The 26,839-nt window shown below is 42.2% G+C and overlaps 1 protein-coding gene across 6 annotated transcripts in view; it reads left to right on the forward strand.

The window, feature by feature from the left end:
* Positions 1 to 26,839, forward strand: part of CYRIB (CYFIP related Rac1 interactor B) — a 151,657-nt gene that overhangs the window by 63,450 nt on the left and 61,368 nt on the right. For all 6 annotated transcript variants that reach the window (XM_045004745.1, XM_045004748.1, XM_045004743.1 and 3 more), the window contains exon 2: positions 18,826 to 18,905. In XM_045004745.1, coding sequence (XP_044860680.1) covers positions 18,826 to 18,905 — 80 coding nt within the window. The remainder of the gene's footprint in view (positions 1 to 18,825; positions 18,906 to 26,839) is intronic.

The following is a 26,839-nucleotide window of genomic DNA, read 5'->3' on the forward strand; positions in this document are numbered from 1 at the left end:
TACGTTAATCGTAAGGGGTATTTCTCTATGGTTCTCCAGGCGCTTGTGGATCACCGTGGGCGTTTCATTGACATTTACACAGGCTGGCCTGGAAAGGTGCATGATGCACGCATCTTTCGGAACAGTGGCCTGTTCAGGAAGATCCAGGCAGGGACTTTTTTCCCAGACAGGAAGATCACAGTAGGGGACGTCGAAATGCCCATTGTGATCCTTGGAGACCCCGCTTACCCGTTACTGCCTTGGCTCATGAAACCCTATACAGGGAAGCTTGACAGGAGCAAGGACCGGTTCAACTACAGGCTGAGCCGGTGCCGAATGACTGTGGAGTGTGCTTTTGGGCGTTTAAAAGCCCGCTGGCGGTCCTTGTATGGGAAGCTAGACTTGGGGGAAAGCAGCATCCCCGCGGTTATATCCGCTTGCTGTACCCTCCATAATATTTGTGAAGGGAAGGGTGAAACATTCAGTCAGGCATGGACCACCGAGGTTCAAGTCCTGGAGGCTGAATATGCACAGCCAGAGAGCAGGGCTAATAGAGAGGCCCAGCACAGGGCTTCAAGGATTAGGGATGCCTTGAGGGAAGAATTTGAGGCTGAAAGCCAACAGTAATGTTGGCTGCCTTGCATGGGAGTGAAGTGCACTGTTTACACTGTTATTCTATTATCCCTAAAATGATTTGCAGTGCCTGTTTCTTTACTGGGCTAAGGTATCTTTCACTATCTGCTATAATAAAGACTGTTTTCAAAGCCAAGAATTGTTTTATTGAAAAGAAAAAAAACTTCCTTGACAGACAGACAGACAGACAGACACAACATTTCATGAACACAAGAGGGCAGGGGTGTGGGTTGGTGAACTGCACAGTCACAAGTTTGCATACGTCCTGTCTGGAGTGCTGTGCAATGAATCCTGCACTTCAGGGTGCATAAATTGCATGGTGATGGGGGTTGAGTGCAGAGGGTAAGGGTTGTAGTTATCAGGGCTGGTTGGTGAACGTACAGGTGTTGGAGGCAGCTGGTGGTGGTAAGAACCTGGATGCTGGGGAAGGGGGGTTTGAACTGACATTGGTGCACAAGGCAAAAAGCTTTGGGACGGGGGGGTGGGGGAGTAGCACGGTAGTGCTCTGCTTGCATGGCAGCGAGTGACTCGATAGAGTCCGCTTGGCGCGACAGGATGCTTAGCAGCTGCTCTGTGCTTTTCCTCTTGGCCACTGCATTTCTCTGCCGGGTCCTGCTTTCCCTCTGGCGTATCCTGCTTTCCTTTTCTCTCCACTCCTGCAAGTTTTTACTCTCTCTAGCAGAGTGAGCAATAACAGTCCTCAGCATGTCTTCCTTGCTCTTTCGGGGATTTTTTCTCAAATTCTGCAGCTTCTGTGCTGTGGTACATCTGGTCAGTCCAGCAGTCAAGGTCACTTTAGAAAGGCAGAATTGACAACATTTAACAGGGAAGCATTGTGTTCATTATATCCAGACTGAAATTCACACACACTGAAGGAGTTCTTAGTCCTCACTTTAGCATTCTTTTACCACACACATAACACAGCAGAAGCCACAAAATGGTGAGTGAGGGGTGCTTATAGAGGGAGAAGTGGGGCTTGAGTGATAGAGGGATGCTGGTTGCTTTTGGGTAAGCTTCAGTGATAGAGGGTTTGAGTGAAGATGCAGCTGCAGGGGTGATCTTCACTATCTCCCTATCTCTATCACTAGCTTCACTAAAGAGTCTCCCAACATTTTTCACAGGAGTTAATCCTGGAAGATATCTCCTTGCTGCGAGTCACTAGGGAACAGCGGGAGGCTCTTCTACAGCAATGTGGATTCCGCCCTGGACCCTATGCGGGTTGCCTGTGTTCAGCAATGGTCCCCCCACCCCTCGCGGCACAGTGGCGCGGACGCGTTAGCCTGACTGGGACAAGGACAACAATGGCTCTCCCTATAAACCTGTGCAGGCATATTGCCCACGCTCTGGCTGAAACTTTTGCTGAGATCACTGCAGCCGATTACCGTGACGTGATAGACCACATCAATGGGCTATTCCACATCTAGGCTGGCATGCATACAGCCCTAACCCCCCTTCCTCTCCAGAAACATTTCCACCCAGAAAATAAAAGCCACTTACCGGTAACCCGCTGCTCTGCTTGTCCTTCTGCAACTGCTGGCTGCTGCGATTGGGTACTTTCCTCCTGGCTTGAGAAGAGCTCCTGGCTGCATGCCTCCTGGGACTCTGGGGTGTCTTCCCCCATCCCAGTAGCTTCACTCGCGTTTTCCTCCCCCCCGCCCCCCCCCGCTGCCGCCGCCGCCTCCTCCTCCTCCTGTCCCCCACCCGGCTCAGAAGTGTCCATCGTGGTCCTGGGATTGGCAGTGGGGTCACCCCCAAGTATCGCGTCCATCTCCCTGTAAAAACGGCAGGTCGTGGGGGCAGCTCCGGATCGGCGATTACCCTCGCGGGCTTTGTAATAGGCACTCCGCAGCTCTTTAACTTTCACCCTGCATTGTAGTGCATCCCGATCATGGCCCCTATCCAGCATGGACCTTGATACCTGCTCAAAGATATCGTAATTCCTACGGCTGGAGCGCAGCTGGGACTGCACAGTTTCCTCCCCCCAAACACTAATGAGGTCCTGCAATTTGCCAGTGCTCCATGCTGGGGCTCGTTTGCCGCGTGGAGGCATGGTCACCTGTAAAGATTAACTGATTGCACTCCACACCTGGCTGCAGCAAACAGGAAGGAGATTTTTAAAATTCCTGGGGCATTTAAAGGGCGGGTCACCTGAGGCAAGAGCAGTAGAGTGCAAACTGATGAGCAGAGTGGCTGAACAGGAATTCTGGGATAACTCCTTATTCCCTGAAGGACAATTAAAGCGCTGGTGAGTGTCCACACCTGCTGAGCAGCGCTGGATCACCAGCGCTGCACTCCTTATACCCCAACCCGGACGGGTTTTCAGCCAGCGCTGCAACCAGGGAGTTGCAGCGCTGGTTGTGCCCTGCAAGTGTGGATGGGGTGTAATTGCAGCGCTGGAAAGCCTCCACCAGCGCTGCAACTTGTAAGTGTAGCCAAGCCCTCGGGATTTTGTTTTTAATGTCTGTCTTATGGTGCTGAACAGTTAGGCCTTCCCCCCCCCCCATCTGACTATTGGAAGGAGTGGGCGAATGAAGCACCAACCTACCTTAGTTCTGATACCATTCTGCCAGAGAGAAGTTTTCATGCAAACTTTTAAACTTGACACCATGCTCAAAATCTAAAATTAGGGACTACATTTAAAACGTATCCCTATAGATCAGTGCTCCTTAAGCAGTAAGGTTTAACCTGAAGGTAAGTGACAAGGGGTTGTCGCTAGATTGCACTCCTCCAGTTGAGAAACAAGCTGAATCCGATAAAATTCACACAGGTGGTGGGGTCCAGTGGGAGTGAAGAATGGGAAGAAAGGAGAAGCTTGCTCTCTCCTTCCCTGCTGCTTTGCCAAACCCCAGTGTGACACCCCACCTCTTTAAGTAACTTGAAGGGTAACCTTCCTGGGAGCACACCACCACAGGCAGTGGAGGAGGGAGAAGCAGACCTTCTCCCAGCACCTCAGACAAGCTATATTTAGTTGCCATGACCCTGACCTACAATCTCTTCTGGCCACAGACATATGGGATTTTGAATTGTGGCAAGAAAGTGCAACTCCATTTTTTTTAGTCCTGGATGGGAGAAGGTTCATAACTACTGCCATAGATAACATAGTGGTTCTGTAAGTAGACATAAGTTGGACTAATTATTTTAGGAAATCCATGTAAACTAGTCCATCAGTGGCCTTTTTTTTTTCTTCTATACACAAGTACACTTTTTTCCAGAAGTATGTTTGAGTAGTAAAGGCAGTGTCTGAAGCACAAGCACTTGTAATATTCTAGGTGGAGCAGGCAGCTTCAGCAGCTATTGCATGCGTATAAAACTGCCACTTGCATATCAGATCAAGAAATTGCCCAACATTGTAACTGTAGTTGCCTTTGTCATGGTTATTCAGAACCTGCTTCCTGTACCACATGTAGTCCAACTACTTTCCATGCATTTCTTTGCTAGTTCGAAGCAGATGTGTAAAAGGAACTAATAAGATTAGAGAAATTGAGTTACTAATATGGTGTTTCCTCAGTGTGAATGCTGGTTTTCCCCAAATTGGCTTCCTGTTTTGCTGGGCGTTCTCTCCTAATAATATAATGAGGATATGGTATAATCTAGGTAAAAAAATCTCTGTGCTGCTTCAAATATTGTACTGCCATTGCAGCGTCACCTTGGGAACAGTGCATCATCCTTGCAAGACACAGAACTGTCAATAATAGTACAGTAACTCCTCGGTTAACATTGTAGTTATGTTCCTGAAAAATGCTACTTTAAGTGAGACGATGTTAAGCGAATCCAGTTTCCCCATAAGAATTAATGTAAATAGGGGTGGTTAGGTTCCAGAGAAATTTTTTTCGCCAGACAAAAGTGTGTGTGTGTGTGTGTGTGTATACACACACACACACACACACACTCTGTAAGTTTTAAACAAACAATTTAATACTATACACAGTAATGATGATTATGAAGCTTGGTAGAGGTGATGGAGTTAGAGAGTGGGATATTGCCTTACTGCTAAATGATGAACTGAGCCCTCAAGGGTTAACACGTTATTAATGTAGCCTCACACTCTACAAGGCTGCAGGAATGGAGGGAGGAGACACAGCATGGAGAGAGAGAGAGACACACACGCACACACACACTATGCGAGAGAGAGACACGCATTGCACCTTTAAGTACACTGACCCCACTGTAAGTACATTGCCTTTTTAAGTAGATCATAGAATCATAGAATCTCAGGGTTGGAAGGGACCTCAGGAGGTCATCTAGTCCCACCCCCTGCTCAAAGCAGGACCAAACCCAACTAAATCATCCCAGCCAGGGCTTTGTCAAGCCTGACCTTAAAAACCTCTAAGGAAGGAGATTCCACCACCTCCCTAGGTAACCCATTCCAGTGCTTCACCACCCTACTAGTGAAAAAGTTTTTCCTAATATCCAGCCTAAACCTCCCCCTCTGCAACTTGAGACCATTACTCCTTGTTCTGTCATCTTCTACCACTGAGAACAGTCTAGATCCATCCTCTTTGGAACCCCCTTTCAGGTAGTTGAAAGCAGCTATCAAATCCCCCCTCATTCTTCTCTTCTGCAGACTAAACAATCCCAGTTCCCTCAGCCTCTCCTCATAAGTCATGTGCTCCAGCCCCCTAATCATTTTTGTTGCCCTCCACTGGACTCTCTCCAATTTATCCACATCCTTCTTGTAGTGTGGGGCCCAAAACTGGACACAGTACTCCAAATGAGGCCTCACCAGTGCTGAATAGAGGGGAATGATCACATCCCTCAATCTGCTGGAAATGCCCCTACTTATACAACCCAAAATGCCATTAGCCTTCTTGGCAACAAGGGCACACTGTTGACTCATATTCAGCTTTTCGTCCACCGTAACCCCTATGTCCTTTTCTGCAGAACTGCTGCCCAGCCATTCGGTCCCTAGTCTGTAGCAGTGCATGGGATTCTTCCGTCCTAAGTGCAGGACTCTGCACTTGTCCTTGTTGAACCTCATCATATTTCTTTTGGCCCAATCCTCTAATTTGTCTAGGTCCCTCTGTATCCTATCCCTACCCTCCAGCGTATCAACCATTCCTCCCAGTTTAGTGTCATCTGCAAACTTGCTAAGGGTGCAGTCCACACCATCTTCCAGATCGTTAATGAAGATATTGAATAAAACCGGCCCCAGCACCGATCCTTGGGGCACTCCACTTGATACCGGCTGCCAACTAGACATGGAACCATTGATCAGCAAGTTGAGACAGCAGCTGCAAGCTCCCTCCATCCTGAGCCCTGTCGTGTCCACCCCCTCACCCCCCGCTCTGTGAAGATGGGCTACAGGAGCAGGGGGAGGGGGACACCCTGACATTAGCGCGCGCGCGCACACACACACACCCCGCACAGCAAGCAGGAGGCTCCCGGGAGCAGCTCCAAGGCAGAGGGCAGGAGTAGCACACGGCTGTGGGGGGAGGGACAGCTGAACTGTGCCCTGCAATTGATAGCCTGCTGGGCGGCTGCCACACAGGGAACTTAGGGGAGCTGATGGGGGGCTGCTGGTCCACCCTGATTCCAAGCCCCCACCAACCAGCTACAACGAGCTGCTCTTTCTGCAAGCAGTGGACAAAGCAGGCGGCTGCCAAACAATATTATAAGGGAGCATTGCACAACTTTAAACGAGCATGTTCTCTAATTGATCAGCAATGTAACAACGAAACAATGTTAACCGGAACGACTTTAAGTGAGAAGTTACTGTACCACACCTAGTTAGGATCTGGTGGCTAGAGAACTCTAGCTTGTAGAAGGCCCTCTTGACACAGCCGTGGTTCCCTACTTTCTGCCTGTGAGAATAGTCATGGAACTAGACTACTCTTTTACAGTTAGCGTTCAGTTTAAAATTTAGCCACTTTTTTGTATTAGTTTATTCAGCAAATTAATGATGACTTTGAGTGGTCAGTCCATAATGTAAGGGTGGGTTTAGTGTGTTTGAGTATCAAAGTGTCGTCCAGTACAGATCAGAATGGTCAATAGTTGGAAGCACTCCCTGAAGGATTGTTTGGTCTGTGGGCTGTTGCCACATGTGACAGACTGGAGACTGGAGATCCTGCTAATAGATGAGGCTTTGGCTCCATGCCTAGGCTCTAAGGCTGCTGATGGATCTTTTACCTTAGTCCTCAGATCTGAGCCCATCGTGTCAAGTGGGAATTGCTTCCAGAGATGGGTGCTATAGTAAGGGTTCCAGTAGAGTTTGCAAATAAAGGTTTTTATTCCCAATATATATTTTTTCTCTCCCTACCCACTCCTACCAAAAAAAAAAAAAAAAAAGTTTCATCACATTTTTGATCTCTTAAGTTTGTCCAACTTTCTAAGTTTCCCATGATGTTTTAGCAAAATATTTTCTTCTATTACTGCCTAGGATTGTTTGGTGCTCTGTCTCAGATGCTTATATTTGTATAAGAAAAAGGCATAGGCAATTTGTTTTCAGCAGTGCAAAAACCATTTCCACCATTGAGTGCTAACTTTCAGATTGTCTGCAGGTCCAGGTCCAGCAAGAGTCTGATTGTTTTGACTACTCATTAGCAAAGGATTGGTTTTCTGGTTTATCTGCACCAAGGTGACTAAGAGTAGCATGGGATATGAAGGTAATTTGTGATATATTGGTCTAATAAATTTGAGTTTAGAGAAATCTGAGATGGAGTCTATCTTTATAAGTTCTGTTGTTTCTCCAACCGAATTAGTACTTGTAGTCAGATCAATTGAGTGTACTAGCTACAAGCTTGAACCAGTCCTGTTTTTAGTCAGCACCATCATTATTTATTAACGTGTAATATAGAGATCCCACCAAGAGTGGGGTCCCATTATGCTGGATATTGTATGGACACCTGGTAAGAGACCATTCCTACCCCAAAGAGACTGTGATCTAAATAAACAAGAAAGGAAGTGGCATTGGTCCCACTAAAGATGAGGAGCTGAGACCCACAAAACTGAAGTGATTTACCAGAGATCATACAGGAAGGCTGTGGTATTAGTCTCCAGAGTCCCAGTTCAGTGCTTTTACCATAAAACGGTCATTTGTATTGCTAGCAATATGGCAGTCGTCAAGTGTCTCTGGTAACAGAGAGGCCTGAATGAAGACTGTTGTGTAAGGCATTGCAACTGTTGCAGCTTTCCTTTAGAGCTACTGCAATTAATCTCTCTGTGTCTGGAAGCACTTTTTCAGTCAGCGATTCTCAGCTTTGGAACATGTTCCCTCCAGCATTCTCCAAGATCAAGAATGACTTGGATAAGCTTTTTGAAATTTTTTAGGCTTGATAAATGTTAGAGATTAGGACTCTAGTTCCCTTATTGGTAGCCTGTCTTTTTTTTCTTTTAAATCTTTTGTTGATGTAAGACATCTAAGTGCTTGGTGAAAGGTACAAATACCAATTTCTAACTGTTTTTACTTTTATTACTATATATCTAAACAAGTGAGGTACTGGATAGATGAATAGTCACTGTGTAGGCAAATACTCATTGGAGAAACGAGGACTTGATTTCTTTATAAAGAGGCAAAGTATAAATAATTTCAGAAAGGTATTCTAGTAGCAGAAGAACATTTGCATTAAGTTACTGTGTAAAGTAAACCTTCCGTTCATTGTAACTAGTGACTTGTCATTCCTCCATTTGACACTTGTGTTGCTGCAATCATATACACCACGGAAATACCTTGTGAAACAGATATAGTACAGTAGTATCTCAAGATGAAATTTGAGTTAGTTCTGTACGACTCGAAAGCTTGTGTCTCTTTCTCCACCAGCAGTTGGTCCAATAAAAGATATTACCTTGCCCACTTGTCTCTCTAATATCCTGAGACCAACACAGCTACAACTACACTGAATGTAAACCAACCTGACATTTGCCATGCTCTTAAGCAGACAATATTACCAGAGATAGTAGAAAATTAAAATGTTCATGATTGGTGTGGGCCAATTTGGACTCAATTCCTCTTGTTGACTTTCAAGTGCCAGACTAAGTCCTCTATCTTAAGCTGTAGTACATGTAAAATATAAGTTTCTTATTATTTAGTTGCCTTTCATTTAAATAAAAAGTGCATCTGTTCTATTTTTATGTTTTTAAAAAAATGATCCTGCTTTGTCAATCTCCTCAGCTTGGCCTGTTCAGTGATTGTTGTGTTAGCCACGAATTGGGAATGTTCCAGTTTGCCCAGAGTCATGAGAATATACTTTACATTGGTGAGGAGCTGATCCAAGGTCGTGTAACTTTATCCACATCCACTGTTTTCTTCTGCCCCTTACCAATAGGCCAAGGCACCTCAAGAGTGCCCCTCATGTAGAAGAAAATCTCTTAGGAGTTTTGCTTACAGTATATGTGCTTATAAATCATTCTATATTTTTGCAATGCTTTTGCCATATGACATGTTTATGCTAAATTGCAAAAGTTCATGAATGGCAGTGAAAAGAAAATAGTTTCATAGTAGGCAGTACTTGTTTTGGCTCATGCTAGCAATGATCTAGTTAAGGGCTTGTAATGTTAGCTATTCAGGATTGCCCATTTCAGCTGTTGCATAGGAGATCTCAGAACAGTTAATTATCTAAGATTACCTCTCTAATCATTGGTCAGATAAAATTGACTCCAAGGATATTTTGTATTCATTTGTGGAATTCCAGTGCTCTAAATCTAGAAACAAACTCTACACTCCAATATTGAGAAGGTTGGAATAAGCATGCTCTAGAAATAGAAAGTAACAAGTCATCTTCTGAACTTGCTACAACAGGGATCAGCAACCTTTGGCACGCGGCCTGTCAGAAATCGGCTGGCGGGCCGAGATGGTTTGTTTACCTGCAGCATCTGCAGGTTCGGCTGTGGTTCGCTGTTCCAGGCCAGTGGCGGCTGCGGGAAGTGGTGTGGGTTGAGAGATGTGCTGGCCGCCGTATCCCGCAGCCCCCATTGGCCTGGAACGGTGAACTGCGACTAGCGGGAGCTGCGATTGGCCGAACCTGCAGATGCTGCAGGTAAACAAACCATCCCGGCCCACCAGCGGATATCCCTGATGGGCTGCGTGCCAAAGGTTGCTGATCTCTGAACTACAACATCCTCCCAAAAATAGAAAAAACATTGGCTTTCACCAGAAAAACCCAAACCCAAACACAGTTTCCTGGCCTAAAGAACCTCTTCCTAATTGAAGAAGTTTTTTTCTTTTACTCTTTTCAGACTTACATATTTCCTAAAAATGCAAAATTTGGGGTCTTCCATTCAAAGGATACTTTTTTGTTTTTAATTTAGTTTATCAAATTCTTCTGTGCTATTAAGAACTTCTTGCTTTCTGTATTTGGCCTTCCTAATTGAGGGAGTATAGGTGCACAGTTTAAGGCATGTGAACTTTTGGTTTGTTGCTGGGTACTCAGGTAGTTGCTATGGACAACAGCGATTTTCTACCTGTCAGGTGCAGTTCAAAGTGCAACCTAGTCTCTCTGTTGCAGAACCTGCTATGTGTAGCTATGCCTTTGGCACCTCAAGATTAGATCATTATAATGTCCTGTAAATGGGGCTACGCACTGAGACCAAAAATGAATTGAACCTGGTGCAGAATTGAGCACATCACTTACTAAGTGGTGCACCTTGGAAAACATAATCCCAACTATACATATAAAATGATTGGGTCTAAATTAGCTGTTACCACTCAAGAAAGAGATCTTGGAGTCATTGTGGATAGTTCTCTGAAAACATCCACTCAATGTGCAGCAGCAGTCAAAAAAGCTAAGAGAATGTTGGGAATCATTAAGAAATGGATAATAAGACAGAAAATATCATATTGCTTCTATATAAATCCATGGTTCACCCACATATTGAATACTGTGTGCAGATGTGGTCGCCCCATCTCAAAAAAGATACATTGGAATTGGAAAATGTTCAGAAAAGGGCAACAAAAATTATTAGGGGTATGGAATGGCTTCCATATGAGGAGAGATTAATATGACTGGGACTTTTCAGCTTGGAAAAGAGACGGCTAAGGAGGATATGATAGAGGTCTATAAAATCATGACTGCTGTGGAGAAAGTAAATAAGGAAATGTTGTTTACCCCTTCTCATAACACAAGAACTAGAGGTCATGAAATGAAATTAATAGGCAGCAGGTTTAAAACAAGCCAAGTATTTTTTTTCCACACAGTGCACAGTCAAACCTGTGGAACTCCTTGCCAGAGGATGGTTGTGAAGGCCAGGACTATAACAGGGTTAAAAAAAGAACTAGATAATTTCATGGAGGATAGGTCCATCAATAGTTATTAGCCAGAATGGGCAGGGATGGTGTCTCTAGCCTTGGTTTTACATGAAGCTGGGAATGGGTGACAAGGAATGGATCACTTGATTACCTGCTCTGTTCATTCCCTCTAGGGCACCTGGAATTGGCCACTGTTGGAAAACAGGATACTGGGCTAGATGGACCTTTGGTCTGACCCAGTATGGCCGTTCTTATGTTTTTCCTGGAGCGTTATTTCCCTCTTAGTCACATGGTATCAGTGCTCAGTACTGGGGTATGCCTCAGTCTCTGGGTTGTAAGCCTTGTGCCAGCTAAAAGAAATCTATGCCGTTGAGTGATCCTCATTCCACCTGACTGAAGTGTCTTTTGAGGGTCACGTTCAAGACTGCTGCCAGATTTTCAGGGACTGGAAACCCCAGAAAGAAAAGGACAGAGAAGTGAGTCTGTGCCACATCCTCATAGAGGCACCCTTCATCCACCTTATGAACCTTCCTTCTTAGGGCAGACACCAAGTAGTTTAGCATCAGTGAGGAGTACCTTTCCAGACATTGCGTCTGAAAGTCAGCACCGGTTGCTTTCTCCAGTGCCCAGAAGGAAGCACAGAATGTTGAAGCATCAGAGAATAGCAGTAAAAAGTCAATTTTTAGACACTCTTGAAGATGTTCACTGTGTAAATTATAAAGCAAAGATATTTTGATACAATCTAACTCAAAACTTTCTTCCATTGCTTCTTTTAATAATTATTATGAAAATTAGAATAGGAATTAATTTCCTTTCCTCTGGGATACATTGCACAAGTTTTTCCTGGCCTCTTATTTTCTTAGTTTTGCTAATGGGAGCAGTTGTTCATGAGTTCATGTGTTGCTTAGGTACCATATTTACATTAATGTTCATAATTGCTAGAGTAGGAAATGCCGTAATGTGGGTTTTGTTTGTAAATGAACTTTCCAAAGTGCAACCACTTACTTCAAAAATAATGTAAAAAATGTTTAGATTATCCTGAGGAATGTGACTTCCAGAAGGCATGCAGGTAAATGACTTTTTGTGACATAAATAAGCAGTAGATTCTTGAGGGGAAAGGGCTGTTACATCTCCTACTCAATGCTTTCTGTTAAAAGAGGTGCAGCCAAGGTAGGCAACTGAGTGCCAAAAAGATTAAATGATTGTGAAGATTCAACTGTATGTCAAAAATAATGTGGCGTATATCCGAACACAGTGACTTAAGATACAAAAGTGTCAGGGTATGTGGTTTGTGTATTAAATCCCTTTCTTCCAGTTTCCTCTGAGTAGGAACCATTCTCATAATGATGAAACATGCCCAATCACGAAGAATGAGAATTAGGGAGATTTACGTTACTATACTATATATAAGCTATGCAAAAATGCAATTGTGATATTTGCTTTGACAAGATGAAACCGCCTGCAAACATCCACTTTTGTAACTGACATACATCTCTTTAGGGTATGGCTACACTTGCAGCTGTACAGTGCTGGGAGTTAAAGTTGTCTTTGTACAGCTGTGTAGGGAAAGCGCTGCAGTGTGGCCACACAGACAGCTACCAGCGCTGCAGTGTGGCCACATTTGCAGCATTTGCAGCGGTGTTGGGAGTGGTGCACTATGGGCAGCTATCCCAGCGTTCAAGTGGCTGCAACGTGCTTTTCAAAAGAGGGGGTGGGGTGGAGTGTGACAGGGAGCGTGGGGGAGACAGAGAGAGTGGATTGCAAGTTCCGACCCCTTCCCCCACCCCTCTCTCATTCACTAAATGCAAATAGCCTTCTTTGTTTTTTTCCTCACAGACCAGATAAGCAGCTGCTCCAAAACGGACCCCCCCCCCCGCCCCGCCTGCCATGCTGCTTCTCTCCTCAAGCAAACACTAGCTGTGGACATTCCAAAGGGATCCTCCTGCCTGCCTCTGCTCGAGCAAACAGTAGCTGTGTTTGTTTTTTAGATAAGCAGCTCCGGGAGCCCAGAGTTCACAACAAAACAGAGAGGCATCACAACAAAACAAAGAGTGTTATCTTTACTTAAAAGCATTATGGGAAGGTTCCCAGAGGTCAGTTACAGCGTAGTAAGATTAATCACTCTTTACACTGGCTCTCCAGTAACAAAATAATTAGTCTGTGCTTTACTACTTCAGATTAATCTAAGGAGTTAAAATAAGTAAATGCAATATTGTAGGTGTAGTTTTAATTTATTAAGAAATTAGTAACTGGTTTACCAATTTAAAAAAAGTTAATTAAAACATAATTACAGTTCTGACCTTTTGTGGTCTAAGTAATTCATTCTGTCTCCCACCAGGTCCATGTTAGCTGCTTCAGAAAAAAGTGTAAAAACACCATATATCAACTAACTATGTGTTGCTATACAACTGGGTTTTTTGGGGAGGGTGGATGGTGATTTCTTCTGGGCATCTATTTATTATAGTGAGCGTATGCCCTGGAATACAGTATTGATAATCTTTGACCTACAGTTAATATAAAGTTGCTGTGACATTTACAAAACAGTTTCTTGATTTACTGAATGAATGCCATGTTAACTATATATATTTTTTAAAATTCCTTCTGTTCACTTAACCTGACAGTATCTCTTCAAATCAATATTTAACAGATTTTCCTTAAATATGTTATCAAACGTACTGTAGACTTTTTTTGCAATTAACTCAGCCTGGACAATCAAAACAGTCCATTCAGTTTGACTTCTTCCTTTGTCACATTGTGTTCCTAATTGCAGGAGAATGTTTAGATTGAAAACTGATATTTTTTTTTAATTAAGGTGTATTTTGCATGCTACATCCAGTGTCATTTTAAAAAGATCTAAATAGCAATACATTAATCTTATCAGAGCTAAGGTAAATGAAGTAATGTTAGAAAAAATTGGCAGTAGGGTAAAAATGAGTTCCTTGTTCCAGTTTAAATTCAAAACAGAAGTGTTCTAGTTTCTAAAGGGATGCATTCAAGCAAAACCTGAAAAATCTATTCTCCAGTAGTCAGTAAGATGCGTTTCCTGGTTAGCATAAAGGGATCTAAGCCATGTGTTTCTGCAGGAATGTAGGTTTTATTAGAAGAAAAATTCTAGCTTTTAAGGCTGTGCAAATAACTGGTCATACATGAACTAATTGCAAATTGATGCCATGTCATCATCTGAGTCTGTAGACTGCTACAGTACCTCTGCTGCTCAGAGCTTTGTCAACATGCAACTGTGTGTTATAACAGATAATTTTCAGTGTTGCTATTCAGAACTCTTTAGGCACCAAAACTCCTTAAAGTATCTTAGCTCACTCTGTTAGATAATTAGCAATTTCTTGGGCAGAGACAAACAATGCTTCAGACAACAAAATATTCAGAACAGCAAACTGTGTTTATTTGCCATACAGTGTGTTTGTTTTCATTCTGTGCAGATTGTGCCTTTGCTGATGCAAGTGAGGCCACTCAAATCTTTAATACTTGATTTTTCTTTGTCTCTCCCTTTCTTGTGCTATTGCCTGCTACATCTCAAATGTGCCTCCTATATATTGGTGAAAATTGGATAACGTTGTCTTGTCTGTAAATTGGCTTTTCTATAACATGCACAATAAATCCATTAATTAGAAAATCCCTCCCCCAAACTTCTTTTGAAGATCAGAACTGGTAAATTTAATCTTCTGGTTGAAAAATTATTTAATGTGAAATTTGATGCATGAGTTCTTATTTCTGAGAGAACGGGCACCAAAAATTTAAAAATAAAGCTGTTCTTTGGCTGGGAGAGCCCAGTAGTACTATGGACTAGTGCCTGTAATATACAGGGGGAATTTTGTGCACAATATTTTAAAATTCTGCATATTTTATTTGTCAAAGCAACGCAATATAATCACACTATTTTCAATTATTTTGGTAATTTATTTCAAAATACCTGTCAGCAACTATGTCTGTAACACATAACAAAAAAGATTCAGGAAATGATTTTTGACAAACAGAATCCTTACTAATATATTAGCACATCTATATGGCTGCACATGGACCCACTCCCTGCCCACCCTCCCTCAGTCCAGCTGTTGAGCAAGCAGGCTCAGCCTGGCATGAATCATAGAAGATTAGCATTAGGATCTGGGCAGCAGCACGGAGGAAGCAGCCAGAGACCTCAGGAGGTCATCTAGTCTAACCCCAGGACCAACCCCAACTAAATCATCCCAGCCAGGGCTTTGTCAAGCTGGGCCTTAAAAACCTCTAAGGATGGAAATTCCACCACCTCCCTAGGTAACCCGTTCTAATGTTTCACCACCCTCCTAGTGAAGTAGTTTTTCCTAATACCCAACCTAAACCTCTCCCACTGCATCTTGAGACCATTACTCCTTATTCTGTCATCTGCCGTCACTGAGAATAGCCTAGCTCCATCCTCTTCGGAACCCCGTTTCAGGTAGTTGAAGGCTGATATCAAATACCCCTCACTCTTCTCTTTTGCAGACTAAGCTCAGTTCCCTCAGCCTCTCCTCGTAAGCCATGTGCCCCAGCCCCCTAATCATTTCTGTTTTCCTCCACTGGACTCTCTCCAATTTGTCCACATCCTTTCTGTAGTGGGGGGTCCAAAACTGGATGCAATACTCCAGATATGGCCTCACCAGTACCAAGTAGAGGGGAATAATCACTTCCCTTGATCTGCTGGCAGTGCTCCTACTAATGCAGCCCAATATACCATTAGCCTTCTTGGCAACAAGGGCACACTGTTGACTCATATCCAGCTTCTCCTCCACTGTAATCCTCAGGTCTTTTTCTGCAAAACTGCCACTTTGCCAGTCGGTTCCCAGTCTGTAGCAGTGCATGGGATTCTTCCGTCCTATGTGCAGGACTCTGCACTTGTTCTTGTTGAACCTCATCAGATTTCTTTTGGCCCAATCCTCCAGTTTGTCTAGGTCACTCTGGACCCTATCCCTACCCTCCAGCTTATCTACCTCCCTCCCAGCTTAGTGTCATCTGCGAACTTGCTGAGGGTGAAATCCATCCCATCACCCAGATCATTAATGAAGATGTTGAAGAAAACAGGCCCCAGGACAGACCCCTGGGGCACTCCACTTGATACCGGCTGCCAACTAGACATCGAGCCATTGATCACTACCTGTTGAGCCTGATGATCTAACCAGCTTTCTATCCACCTTATAGTCCATTCATCCAATCCATACTTTTTTAACTTGCTGGCAAGAATACTGTGGGAGACCGCATCAGAAGCTTTGCTAAAATCAAGATATCACATCCACCACTTTCCCCATATCCACAGAGCCAGTTATCTCATCATAGAAGGCAATCAGGTTGGTCAGGCATGACTTGCCCTTGGTGACTCCATGTTGACTGTTCCTGATCACCTTCCTCTTTTCCAAGTGCTTCAAAATGGATTCCTTGAGGGCCTGCTTCATGATTTTTCCATGGTCTGAGTAATTCCCCGGATTCTTTTATTTTTTATTTTTATTTTTTAAGATTTATATTTAGATTTGTCTTTTTCCGGGACCTCCCCTGATCGCCACGAGTTTTCAAAGATAATGGCCAGTGCCTCTGCAATCATATCAGCCAACTCCCTCAACACCCTTGGATGCATTAGATCCGGACGCATGGACTCGTGCATGTCCAGTTTTTCTAAATAGTTTTTAACCTGTTCTTTCACCACTGATAGATGCAGGAATCAATTTTTCTGTGGGGAAAGAGTAAAATCTGCTGGGGACATTAATTCTGTGCTTGCGCAGTGGCACAGGATTCCCCCAGGAATATGTAATAAATCTTATTTTACATGTAAAACAAAATGGTTTTTGTTCTGCTTTGAGTACTTATTGATACAGGTTGTCCAGGTTTACTAATGTAGACAACATGTGTCATGTAGCTGATCTCAGACAATGCAATATTGAACGTAGTTTTATGCCTACGCAATGAACCAAAAGCCTGTTGATGGTAACTTGAATTAATGAGTCAAGCTGAACTTGGTCACATAATAGAATATTCGGACTTGTTTAACTTCTGCTTTATAAAATGCTTTTTTCTGATGTTAGCACAAAGAATTCTTCATTGTGGCACATAATTGCCTTTACTACAGGGGCATAAAAGCATAACATTTTATTTCACTGGCTGACTACAGCAACAAGGGGAGGGGCAGGGAGGGAGAGATTTTAAAAAATAGGAAAACATGATTTTTTAAAACTCCAGCAAATGGCAGGGTGATTCTGTGGTCAGATGTTGTGCCTGAAACTGTGAACTTTCTCTTTTAAATTGTGTTTCTTTAACTATTCAGTTGCCCTGAGGTGCCTGCTATGCATGACTAAACTAAGTGTCCAGGATATTTTTTTTAGACTCTTAAGATCATAAATAAGGTGAAAAGGCCTACTAAATCCAGACAAGAGTGGGAGATAAATTTGTTGCCAATCCATTGTCCATTATCTAATTGCTATGCCAAAAAATGTGTGTGTATTTGTCATTATTTTGAGTGCTTTCAAGAGGCCTGTATAAAGAGAGTCCCTGTATAAAACCAAATTAGAAACTTAAGGCCTGATAATCCAAATATAAACTAGAAACTTCAGTGTTTCAAAGAGAGGCGTATTAGACTAATTTTGAGTGTGTCTTCATGAAGAAAAAGTAAATATAAAAATGTATGTGTTAATTTATTTGTCATTCTTACTGCTGTAAAATCAGCCTTATCAGTAAAATAGCACATAGAAAAAAAATCTGTTTAATGGAAAGATATACTACGTTGTAAATGAGATTTGATAACCAGGAGTACTACACTTTAGTGTGCGGTGGTGTTTGTTAAACTGTCAGCTGTCTTGTATTGCTCAGATTTAATGCCACAGGTTGCTTTGTTTCATGCTGCTGGTACTGTAGTGGTTAACCAGCTGCCTCTGGTGACTCATGGAACTAATTAGTAAAAATTGTTTGCTCGAATTTTTTTGATACTCATTTTATTTTGGTGAGGAAGAGTTCCCATTATCAAACATCCTGTGCTAAATCATGAGTCAGAGACTTGTGAGTTTACCTGTAGCTACTGCAATAGTCTAGTGCAGGGGTAGGCAACCTATGGCACGAGTGCCAAAGGCAGCACGCAAGCTGATTTTCAGTGGCACTCACACTACCCGGGTCCTGGCCACCAGTCTGGGCGGCTCTGCATTTTAATTTAATTTTAAATGAAGCTTCTTAAACATTTGAAAAACCTTATTTACTTTACATATAACAATAGTTTAGTTATATATTATAGACTTCTAGAAAGAGGTCTTCTCAAAACATTAAAATGTATTACTGGCACGCGAAACCTTAAATTAGAGTGAATAAATGAAGACTCGGCACACCACTTCTGAAAGATTGCCAACCCCTGGTCTAGTGTACTGGCAATTGAAATCTCTTGAACAAGATCATTTACAAGATACAGTAGTTTTCTGACTTACAAATGGAGTAATTATTGTAAAAAGAAGTTGTCAGTTCACTGAAACTGATAGTCATCTCACAGGTGTATAACTTGTAGCTGGTATTTCAAAATCAGTTTTCTGATATCACTTAAATGGTTCTCAGTACTGTCCAATTTTAATACCAATCCAGCTTGAAATAACGTAGGACTCCTCAATGTGTTTGTCCTATAGTTTTATTCCTAAGGCAACTGAAAATAGCTAGAACTGTGGTCTTGCATCACACTCAAGTTATGTGTATTTGTAGGATAAGGGTTTCATGATGTTGCTCTACTTCCATGAACAACTTTAAAATATCATGATGCTTATTTGCATTTCTTCTGAGTCAGAATTCTTCCCTTGGTGTCAGACGTTGCTTAGGGCAGGAACAAGGTTCTTCCATCCCTCACTATCCCTCTTTGCATGTCGTCTGTGTTTTATTTTTAAGATGGAATAATTATATTGGTTCCTTGACATGAAAACAGTTGACAACCTGTAATTAATTTAATTTTGTTACTGTACATTAAAGTTTATAAAAATTAATTGTGGTATTTTTATTTAATTAGACCATGTGCCATTTATTTTTAATTTTGTTTCTCTGTTCAGGTTCTGAAGACAAGCTGCTACATCAACTCCATAAGGAGTTGGATTTTTCCATTAAGACATCAAGAAGATCTCATCAACTGGTAAATATTTATTCAGGTGTCCTTGCTTGTACACTGTTAATTATCTTCCTTTTAGTGAAAGAATAGCATTTTACACTTCATTGAATCCAAATTAAATTTAAAGATCAATGTGTTATCCACTGACACTCAACCCTTTATATTGGGAAATATTGGTAGTGGTGGGTTTTTTAAATAATAGTAACTATTCCTTTATTGTTTTTAGAGTCTGTCTGATAAGATTAATTTTTACATTCCCTAGACCCCTGACATCTCACATCTCTCTGAACATCTATTATACAAAACGCATTGCACAAAGATTGCGTAGTTGAAGTAGTAACATAAAACTAATGCTGGAATATCAATTCTGTAAGGCATTTTCAGAGATGGAGAATCAAATAGCTATATTTAAGAAGATAAACAGTTCAGGTTTTTTGAGGTATTCTGTTGTTCTGATATATGGCCTCAAACCTCACATGTCTACTGGTATGTGGCAAAATACTACCCTTCCTGTAATGTAGATATAAATCACATACCAAAAACTACATTTAAAAAAGTTATTTAGTCAACACTCATAAGTTAGAAATAAGGTTGCACAGGCAAATGTATTTCCTGTCTGTTTGTGTCTCCACCCTGTGTACTGAATGAGACACTGTGGCAAAAAAAGTATGTGATCATGTAATTAAAGAGTATATGATAATGCATAGGCACGAGGGGGCAGAATTATGATTGCACAAGCAACTGGAAAGCTGACATTTCCTAACTTTTCAGTGTCTTGTCTTTGCAACCTAAATAACATTCTTTAAATGTAGTGTTTTATATGCAACTTCCTGAGACTTTTTAAAGAAAAAAAGGTAAAAACAAATTCTCTTATATATACAACTGTAACAACCCCTCACTGTGATCCAGCACTGGAGTTTGAATCCTGAACCTTCAGCATGTCAGCACAGATTGCTACTGCTTGAGCTGATTGTGGGAGTCTTTTAATCCAGAGGGAGAGTGGACAACTGGGCCTAGGATTAGGGTGGAGAAGAAACAGAGAGAAAGGGGCCGAGCATAGAGGAACACTTGTAAGAATTAGAGGTCGACCACCAACTAGATGGTGGGACAGCATATGTAGGAAGGTGACCAGTCTGGATTTATTGGAGGAGCAAGCCATGGACAGGAATGAATGGTGACACTGTACTGCAAAGATCTCCAGGATGAAAGAGAGGGCAAAACAGCTTCTTTTCCCCTGAACTCATTCTGACAGATGGCTGCACCATTTTCGCTGAAACTTAAATAAATCAGCCTGGGTTAGACACTTGGCATGGAAAATTTCAGCTCAAAGATTTTGTTTGGCAAAATTATAAGCAACTGAAAAGAGTTTTATAATGGGAAGTGGTTGGGTAACTTTTACTATATGTGGGATGGAGAGGAAGAATGGTGATTGTTTAAATACTTTGCCATACTTAGTTTGCTAAATTTGTAAGAAGAAAGTTTCACCAAGGGTCTGGAAAAACACAGTAGTCAACGTTTGAAATGGAGACACCAAATTTTATGAATTTTATGAATTTGGTGTTGTATAGTGTCTCCTGTATACAAGGTTTAACATAACGCTTGATTTATAATCTTATAGTTGAGCAATTTGTTAAGGTAACTGAAAGCTTGAACAGCTTTGGATATAGGCACCTGGCTTCCTGAGCTGTTGGCTATTGACATTGACATTAGGACATGCAGGTGGGGGATTGTTCCCTGCTAGTTTTGAAAAACACCATGGGACCCTTAACTTCTATCTGGGCAAGCAGAAGGAACTTCTCATCTGTACTATGGCACACTTGATGATATACCCAAATACTGCATTCACAACATTGGTTTTGAACCACAGTCCTATTATGGGTCAAGAACTAGAGTCAACTGAACCATGCTATCTTTTTACTAAAAATACTGTATGTGCTTATGTCACTGCATGACTGACAAGCCTGCCCTGGTCTTGTGCACGCCAACAAAGTTAGAGAGCTAATAGCAATAATTAATAGGAATACAAGGGGAAGAAATCCATTGGAGTAAAGTGGCTGGTTCCAGGTAGGCTATTTCCTTTGTTTAAAGCAGGGGTTCCCAAACTTGGCTTGCGGCTTGTTCAGGGTAAGCCCCTGGCGGGCTGCGAGACACTTTGTTTACCTGAGCGTCTGCAGGTACGGCCGCTCGCAGCTCCCAGTGGCCACGGTTCAGCATTCCCGGCCAATGGGAACTGCAGAAAGCGGTGGCCCAGCCTGTGCTGCTTCCCGCAGCTCCCATTGGCCAGGAACGGTGAACCTCGGCCACTGGGAGCTGCGAGTGGCCGTACCTGCGGATGCTCAGGTAAACAAAGTGTCTCGATGCCCGCCAGGGGCTTACCCTGGACAAGTCGCGAAGCAAGTTTGGGAACCACTGGTTTAAAGGAACCCTCTTTCTAAAAAGAAGCTTTTATTGAGTATGGAGTCTGTCAAAACCCCACCTTTCCTGAAAAAGGATAACATATCTTGCATTTTGAAGGCCACGGAAAATAAATATTGTGCTATAGAACAAAAAGATAATCTTAAGATCAGTGGTTCCCAAACTTTAACAGCCTGTGAACCCCTTTCACTAAAATATCTTGTCTCGCGAACCCCCTCCTAAAAATGAATATTTCCAGGGATTTTCTCCTTTACTTGAGTATAAATTATAAAAGCAGTGACCTTGAAAATATAAAATTTGTTTTTATGACATGCTTATTACACACTAGTTAATTATTTATCATTATAATATTTTTATTACTTTATGAAAACGGCAACACTCTTCCAACATTTCACTTATGTAGCTTCTATCACTTTGAATAAGCCTGTATTAGAGAAGGCTTCTATGTTTCATTAAGGAGTATCCGATGTGAAACAGCATGAAGATATTTAAGAAACCACCTCAGAGTTCCTCCTACATAAGCATTCAGGTCTTGAACAGTTGAGGCAAACAATGCATGTTACAACAAAGCTTAAACTTGTTCTTCATAATAATTTTAAAAACAATACTAGCTGCCTATTTAATTTAAAAAACAGCAAAAAATATCCACCTCCCTTTCCATTTTTTATAAGGAGTCTTGAAGTTTAAATCTCCTCAGTGTGATAGATATGCTTGCTTTGATCTGCTTAGCTCTGGGAAGTCCAGGGGCTCTGGGCTGCCGGCCCCATGCTGCCTGGAGTCCCTAGGGACAGCTCTGTCCGCCATTAGGGAATAGGAGAGAATGAGGTGCACCAGTGTCCAAGGCCCCTGCAATGGAAGGGAAATGATTAAGTGAGATATACCCAGATAATCCTGGGTATAGCTCATTTAATCTCAACTCTTTTCTCTTTGTGCTATGTGTTTTGTTAGTGGAGGCAAGGTTAAACAAGTGCACCTTGCATTTGGATCAGAAAGTGGTAACGCTTATGGGTCTCAGATCCTGTGGGACTTCCTTCCACAATGTTGGATTGGCTCTCAAGAATGCTCTGTATCCTGTGGGGCAGTGGACAGTTCCAATGTGCCTGATGAGGCGAGTTGTTGACCAGGGTCCTCTCTCTGTACCTTTAGGCAATTATTTTTTAGATAGTCCTATCCCGGATCATAAAGTACTTTTTTTTTTTTTTTCCTCCTTCCCTCTCCATCAGAGGCCTGGTCTACACTGGGATGGGGGAGGGGGTCGATGTAAGATATGCAACTTCAGCTATGGGAATACCATAGCTGAAGTCGAAGTATCTTATTCCGACTTCCTCCCGTCCTCACCGCGTGGGATCGATGTCCGCGGCTCCCCGTTTCGACTCTGCTACCGCCGCTCGCTCCGGTGGAGTTCCGGAGTCGACGGGAGCGCGTTCGGGGATCAATATATCGCGTCTAGATGAGACGTACCCTAAGAGTAGTGACTAAAGGCTTGTCTACACACAAATTTTTACCGATTTAATTGTATCTGTTGTGGATTACAGTTAAAATTTATGCCACTCCTATTGTGAATGCATTTGTAAGGTGCTTATTAAGTCAGATATAGTTAAACTGGTACAAAAACTGTGTAGAAAAACCTTAAGGTGCCTCCTTCTTGGCCTTCTCTCTCTCTCAGTCCTGTGCTGTCTCATCCTACTATGCCACAAAGCCCATGCTGCTTTGTTCACATTTTAAATACCCTGCTGGAAATAACCCTGAGGGCTATAGAGTAAAATCTAGTTATCCCGATCTTTGTGTTAAACAATGAGATTGGAAGCTCTTTGAGACAGGGACTCTTTTCATTGTGTGTGTTCAGTTCTTTGTCTAGTGGGGCTCTCATTACTAACTGGGGCCTCTAGAAGTGAAGAGTTCTTTAAAAATTGGAACTGGTAAGAAGCCTCTTAACCTTTGTCTGTCATTCATATTTTGTAGTTTCCCACGTACTAATACTGTTTGTTAAGGGATTAATTGACTCATTAAAATTGAGAATACCATCTCTTTTGCATGTTCCTGGGTAATAAATAATGTTTGTACAGATCAGCCACGTAACTACTGAATCACTTAGTTGGGATGCAAGATCACGTCGTCAATGGAATTTAGCAGCAGAACATCAAAGAAAGCTCCCGTGTTAGAAAAAACACTGATCCAGGAAGTCACAAGGGGAATTATTGCAGTGGATATCTATTTTACATGTATCATTTACATTATCCATGTATAGTACTCTTATTCTGGGACTAGGTACACAGGTAATGCTTATTTGAGGAAGAGAGATATTAATGGGACCTCTTCTAAATCCTTTGTTTAATTACAACAATAGTTACAATGCTAAATCACTCCATGTACAGGCTTCTTTGACAGTTCAGAAGCAATATTGAAAGGTGAGGCCTTATTTTAATAGACACCACCATATATACATTCATAGTTAAGATTTTTGATTGCATATACAATTTTTCTCTGAATGGTATAGCACATATAACTTAAAATATCCCATAATAAAGAGATTTGTTCTGAAATTAGGCCACTATTTGTTGATCTTTAAGCAAGGTTCCAGGTAGGGATGTAAAAGTGTAACTGGTTAACCAATAAGCTTAATGCTTATCGGTTTCTGCTAACGATTAAACTCCGCCTGGGGTCCTGGCTGCCGGCACTGCCCGGCACCCCAGAGGCTGGCACCCTGCTGGCTGGCTCTGCACCCCGGTGGTGGCTGTGCAGCTGGGGTCCCAGCTGCCACTGCACCCGGGACTCTGTTGGCGCGCCTGACTGCCGGGCATGCCAGGAGGGATCCCCAGGCACAGGGCTAGCAGTGGAGCCCCGGGTAAAACATGGGGGTGCTACAGCACCCTACCCCCCCAGTTTCCCAGTTAAACATTTAACCAACAGAATTTTAATTGGTTACACGGTTACTGCTTTTACACGTTATTTACATCCCTAGTTCCAGATGTGCTTTCCTACTAGTATGTGTGGTGTACATGCTGTTGGAAATAGTATATAATAATGCAAACCATTTACCTTGCCATCAGATGCATAGAAGATTTATCTTTGTCCTTCTGCAGACTTTCTTCCCTCTTGTAGTAAAACAGTCATTTTAACCTGAGACTTCCTGTAGTACTATGTTCTAGAATCTCTCTCTTCCCTAGGGCTCTTGGTCACTTTTTTCTGTTGAACTTCTAATTACTCCATTCTTAGCATTTTTATAGCTTTTTGTGTTTTAAGAAGTAATTTTGATACTGGTGCTCCTTTTGACTGAGCAGCTAATCAAAGTTCAGAGGCTTGGAGGTGTTCCAGGTGGTAGTAGAAATAGATGGAGTCTGGTGTTTCCTTGATGCAATCTTATTTATTTACAAGGAATGTACAAAGTCCTGTGTCTCTGAACACAGAAGGAACCAAGATCAAAAGGAGCCGTTTCTTAGCTTCCAGCCCTCCAAGCTTCCTTAGTCAACACCAGACCCAAAAGCATGCTCCCTAGCTTTACTCCCACGTACACTTAATTAAAACAATACTCAGCCCAAAAGCTCCTGGGTGGATTCATGCACACTTTTTGTCGGGGGGGGGGCATGTTTACAGTTACGTTAGATGTGAACCCACCATTCAGTTATCAAGAAGGTTTCACCCAGTTCATAAAAATGTTGTACTTTTCTGTAATGCAACAAACGTTTGAGTCTCCTTCAAATTTTGTAGCAAATCTGGTAGCTTTTTTGGCTTCAGAGTAAGTATGGCAATTTTCAAGCCAAAGTTATTGGGCGGTGAGTAGCTAAAAGGACTCTGTAACAGAGATGAGTTAATAAGCGCTGTTGCTTTTTCATCATAAGCTCTTTGCAGGTTTATGGTTCCTTTATCCTCTAGGGGCCTGACTTTAAACACGTGACATGCACAGTTCTGCTCCTAGACTCATAGTTTATGCAGATACATAGGATAATTGTGTGTGCTAATAACCAGAGTTATTCAGCTATTGAACTCTTCATATCAAATCTTACTTTTTTAACATGCCAAAGGGTTTATGTAGGTAAATGTATTAACTTTCTAATCTCAAAACTAGGGGACATGGACTAAAATTAAAGGAAGCTCTTTTTCTGCAAATCACAAACACAGTGCTCCTCAACCTTTTCTATATTGGGATCCCATTTTCTGTATAGGGACTACTCTGAGTCCCCCTTATCCCTCTGGACAAGACTGCTCCCATTTACCGATGTGGAAAGGTTAGGGTGGCCATGTTACCCAAGTTGAGAAAACACACATCATATCACATCTCTGGAGAGAAACATTTAATGCTGATCAGTGACGTGTGTTCATCAAGGAAAGTCTTTGCATGATATCTGAGTTTAAACAAGGGATTACAATTTTTTTCCATTTCAAAGCCAGCAAGCTTTGATGTAGTAGAGAGGTTGCTGAATTCACACAAAATAGTGAAGAGACATGCCTTGATGCTTTTACTTCCATTCACAACTTTAGTAGCGTATCAGGTATCTCTTTCAATTTCACTGGAATCTTCTTTACCTCTGAAGCTTCCTGCTGAATTGAACATGTCCTATTGGCTTACAGTGCAGTAAACTGGATTCCAGTCAGGTACTGGTTTTCCTGGCGTAGCTTGGACATTATCAAATAGTAAAGCACTGATGCCAGTCCAACCCAGCTGCAAGAACTGATTGTTGGAAAACTGTAAATATTTTCTTTTTCTCCTGTAGCACATCTTGTCAGTGGACATTAAAATGAGAAGTCCTAATGTAGGGATACTTCCCATTCAGACTGAGCTAATGTTTGGCTAATGTTAAAAGTTGGGCAAAAGACACATCTGTAGTTTCATCTATATTGAAAATTACTGGTTCTCTTGTACTCTCCTAAACAGTTCCTGAAAATCTTCAGCCATGTCATAAATTCATTAAGTAAATGTGTCATCAGATACAGGAATGGCCTTGACTTGATTGGCAGGAGCAGTTCCCAGTATAACGTTAATGACCTTCAAAACGCAGGGCACAATCAGTATTTCCTCAGCTGATGTTTGTCATCTTTTACTATTTGCAGTGATACCATATCTGATGCTCAGAGAGTTCTTATGTTTACAGATTTGCCATTTATAGTAAGTCTCCTGATTTTTGTGAACCCATAGGCTGTTTGAGGAATTCCATAGTTTTCTTTTGTTAAAGGAGGATGGTGTACCCCAAATGGTTCGCTGCTTCCTCCTCCTAATAGTCATATGCGCTCCCTAGAATCCTTTGTCAGCTGCTGTGACAACTCCATTGAAGTGCTGTAGAAGCTGACTAGCATTCTAGTTCATGCTTTGCTCTGGATGGGAAGTCAGGCTGCAAGAAACACACCAGTAAGAAGGAAGAATGATAGGAAAGGGAAGGTCATCATAATCTCCCTGCTGAGTGTTGGGCATTTGACTGGTCCAAAAATAATCGGTCAATTGACTGGTCAAAAATGGTCAAATAATTTAAACCATTAACATTTGAACCATTTTGACATAAAGTTGGGATCCAGGTTGAGTCGGGTACTGGTAGGCAGAGTCTGAAACA

The sequence above is a fragment of the Mauremys mutica genome, chromosome 2, assembly GCF_020497125.1.
Source record: "Mauremys mutica isolate MM-2020 ecotype Southern chromosome 2, ASM2049712v1, whole genome shotgun sequence".
In the NCBI taxonomy this organism is placed as follows: Eukaryota; Metazoa; Chordata; order Testudines; family Geoemydidae; genus Mauremys; species Mauremys mutica.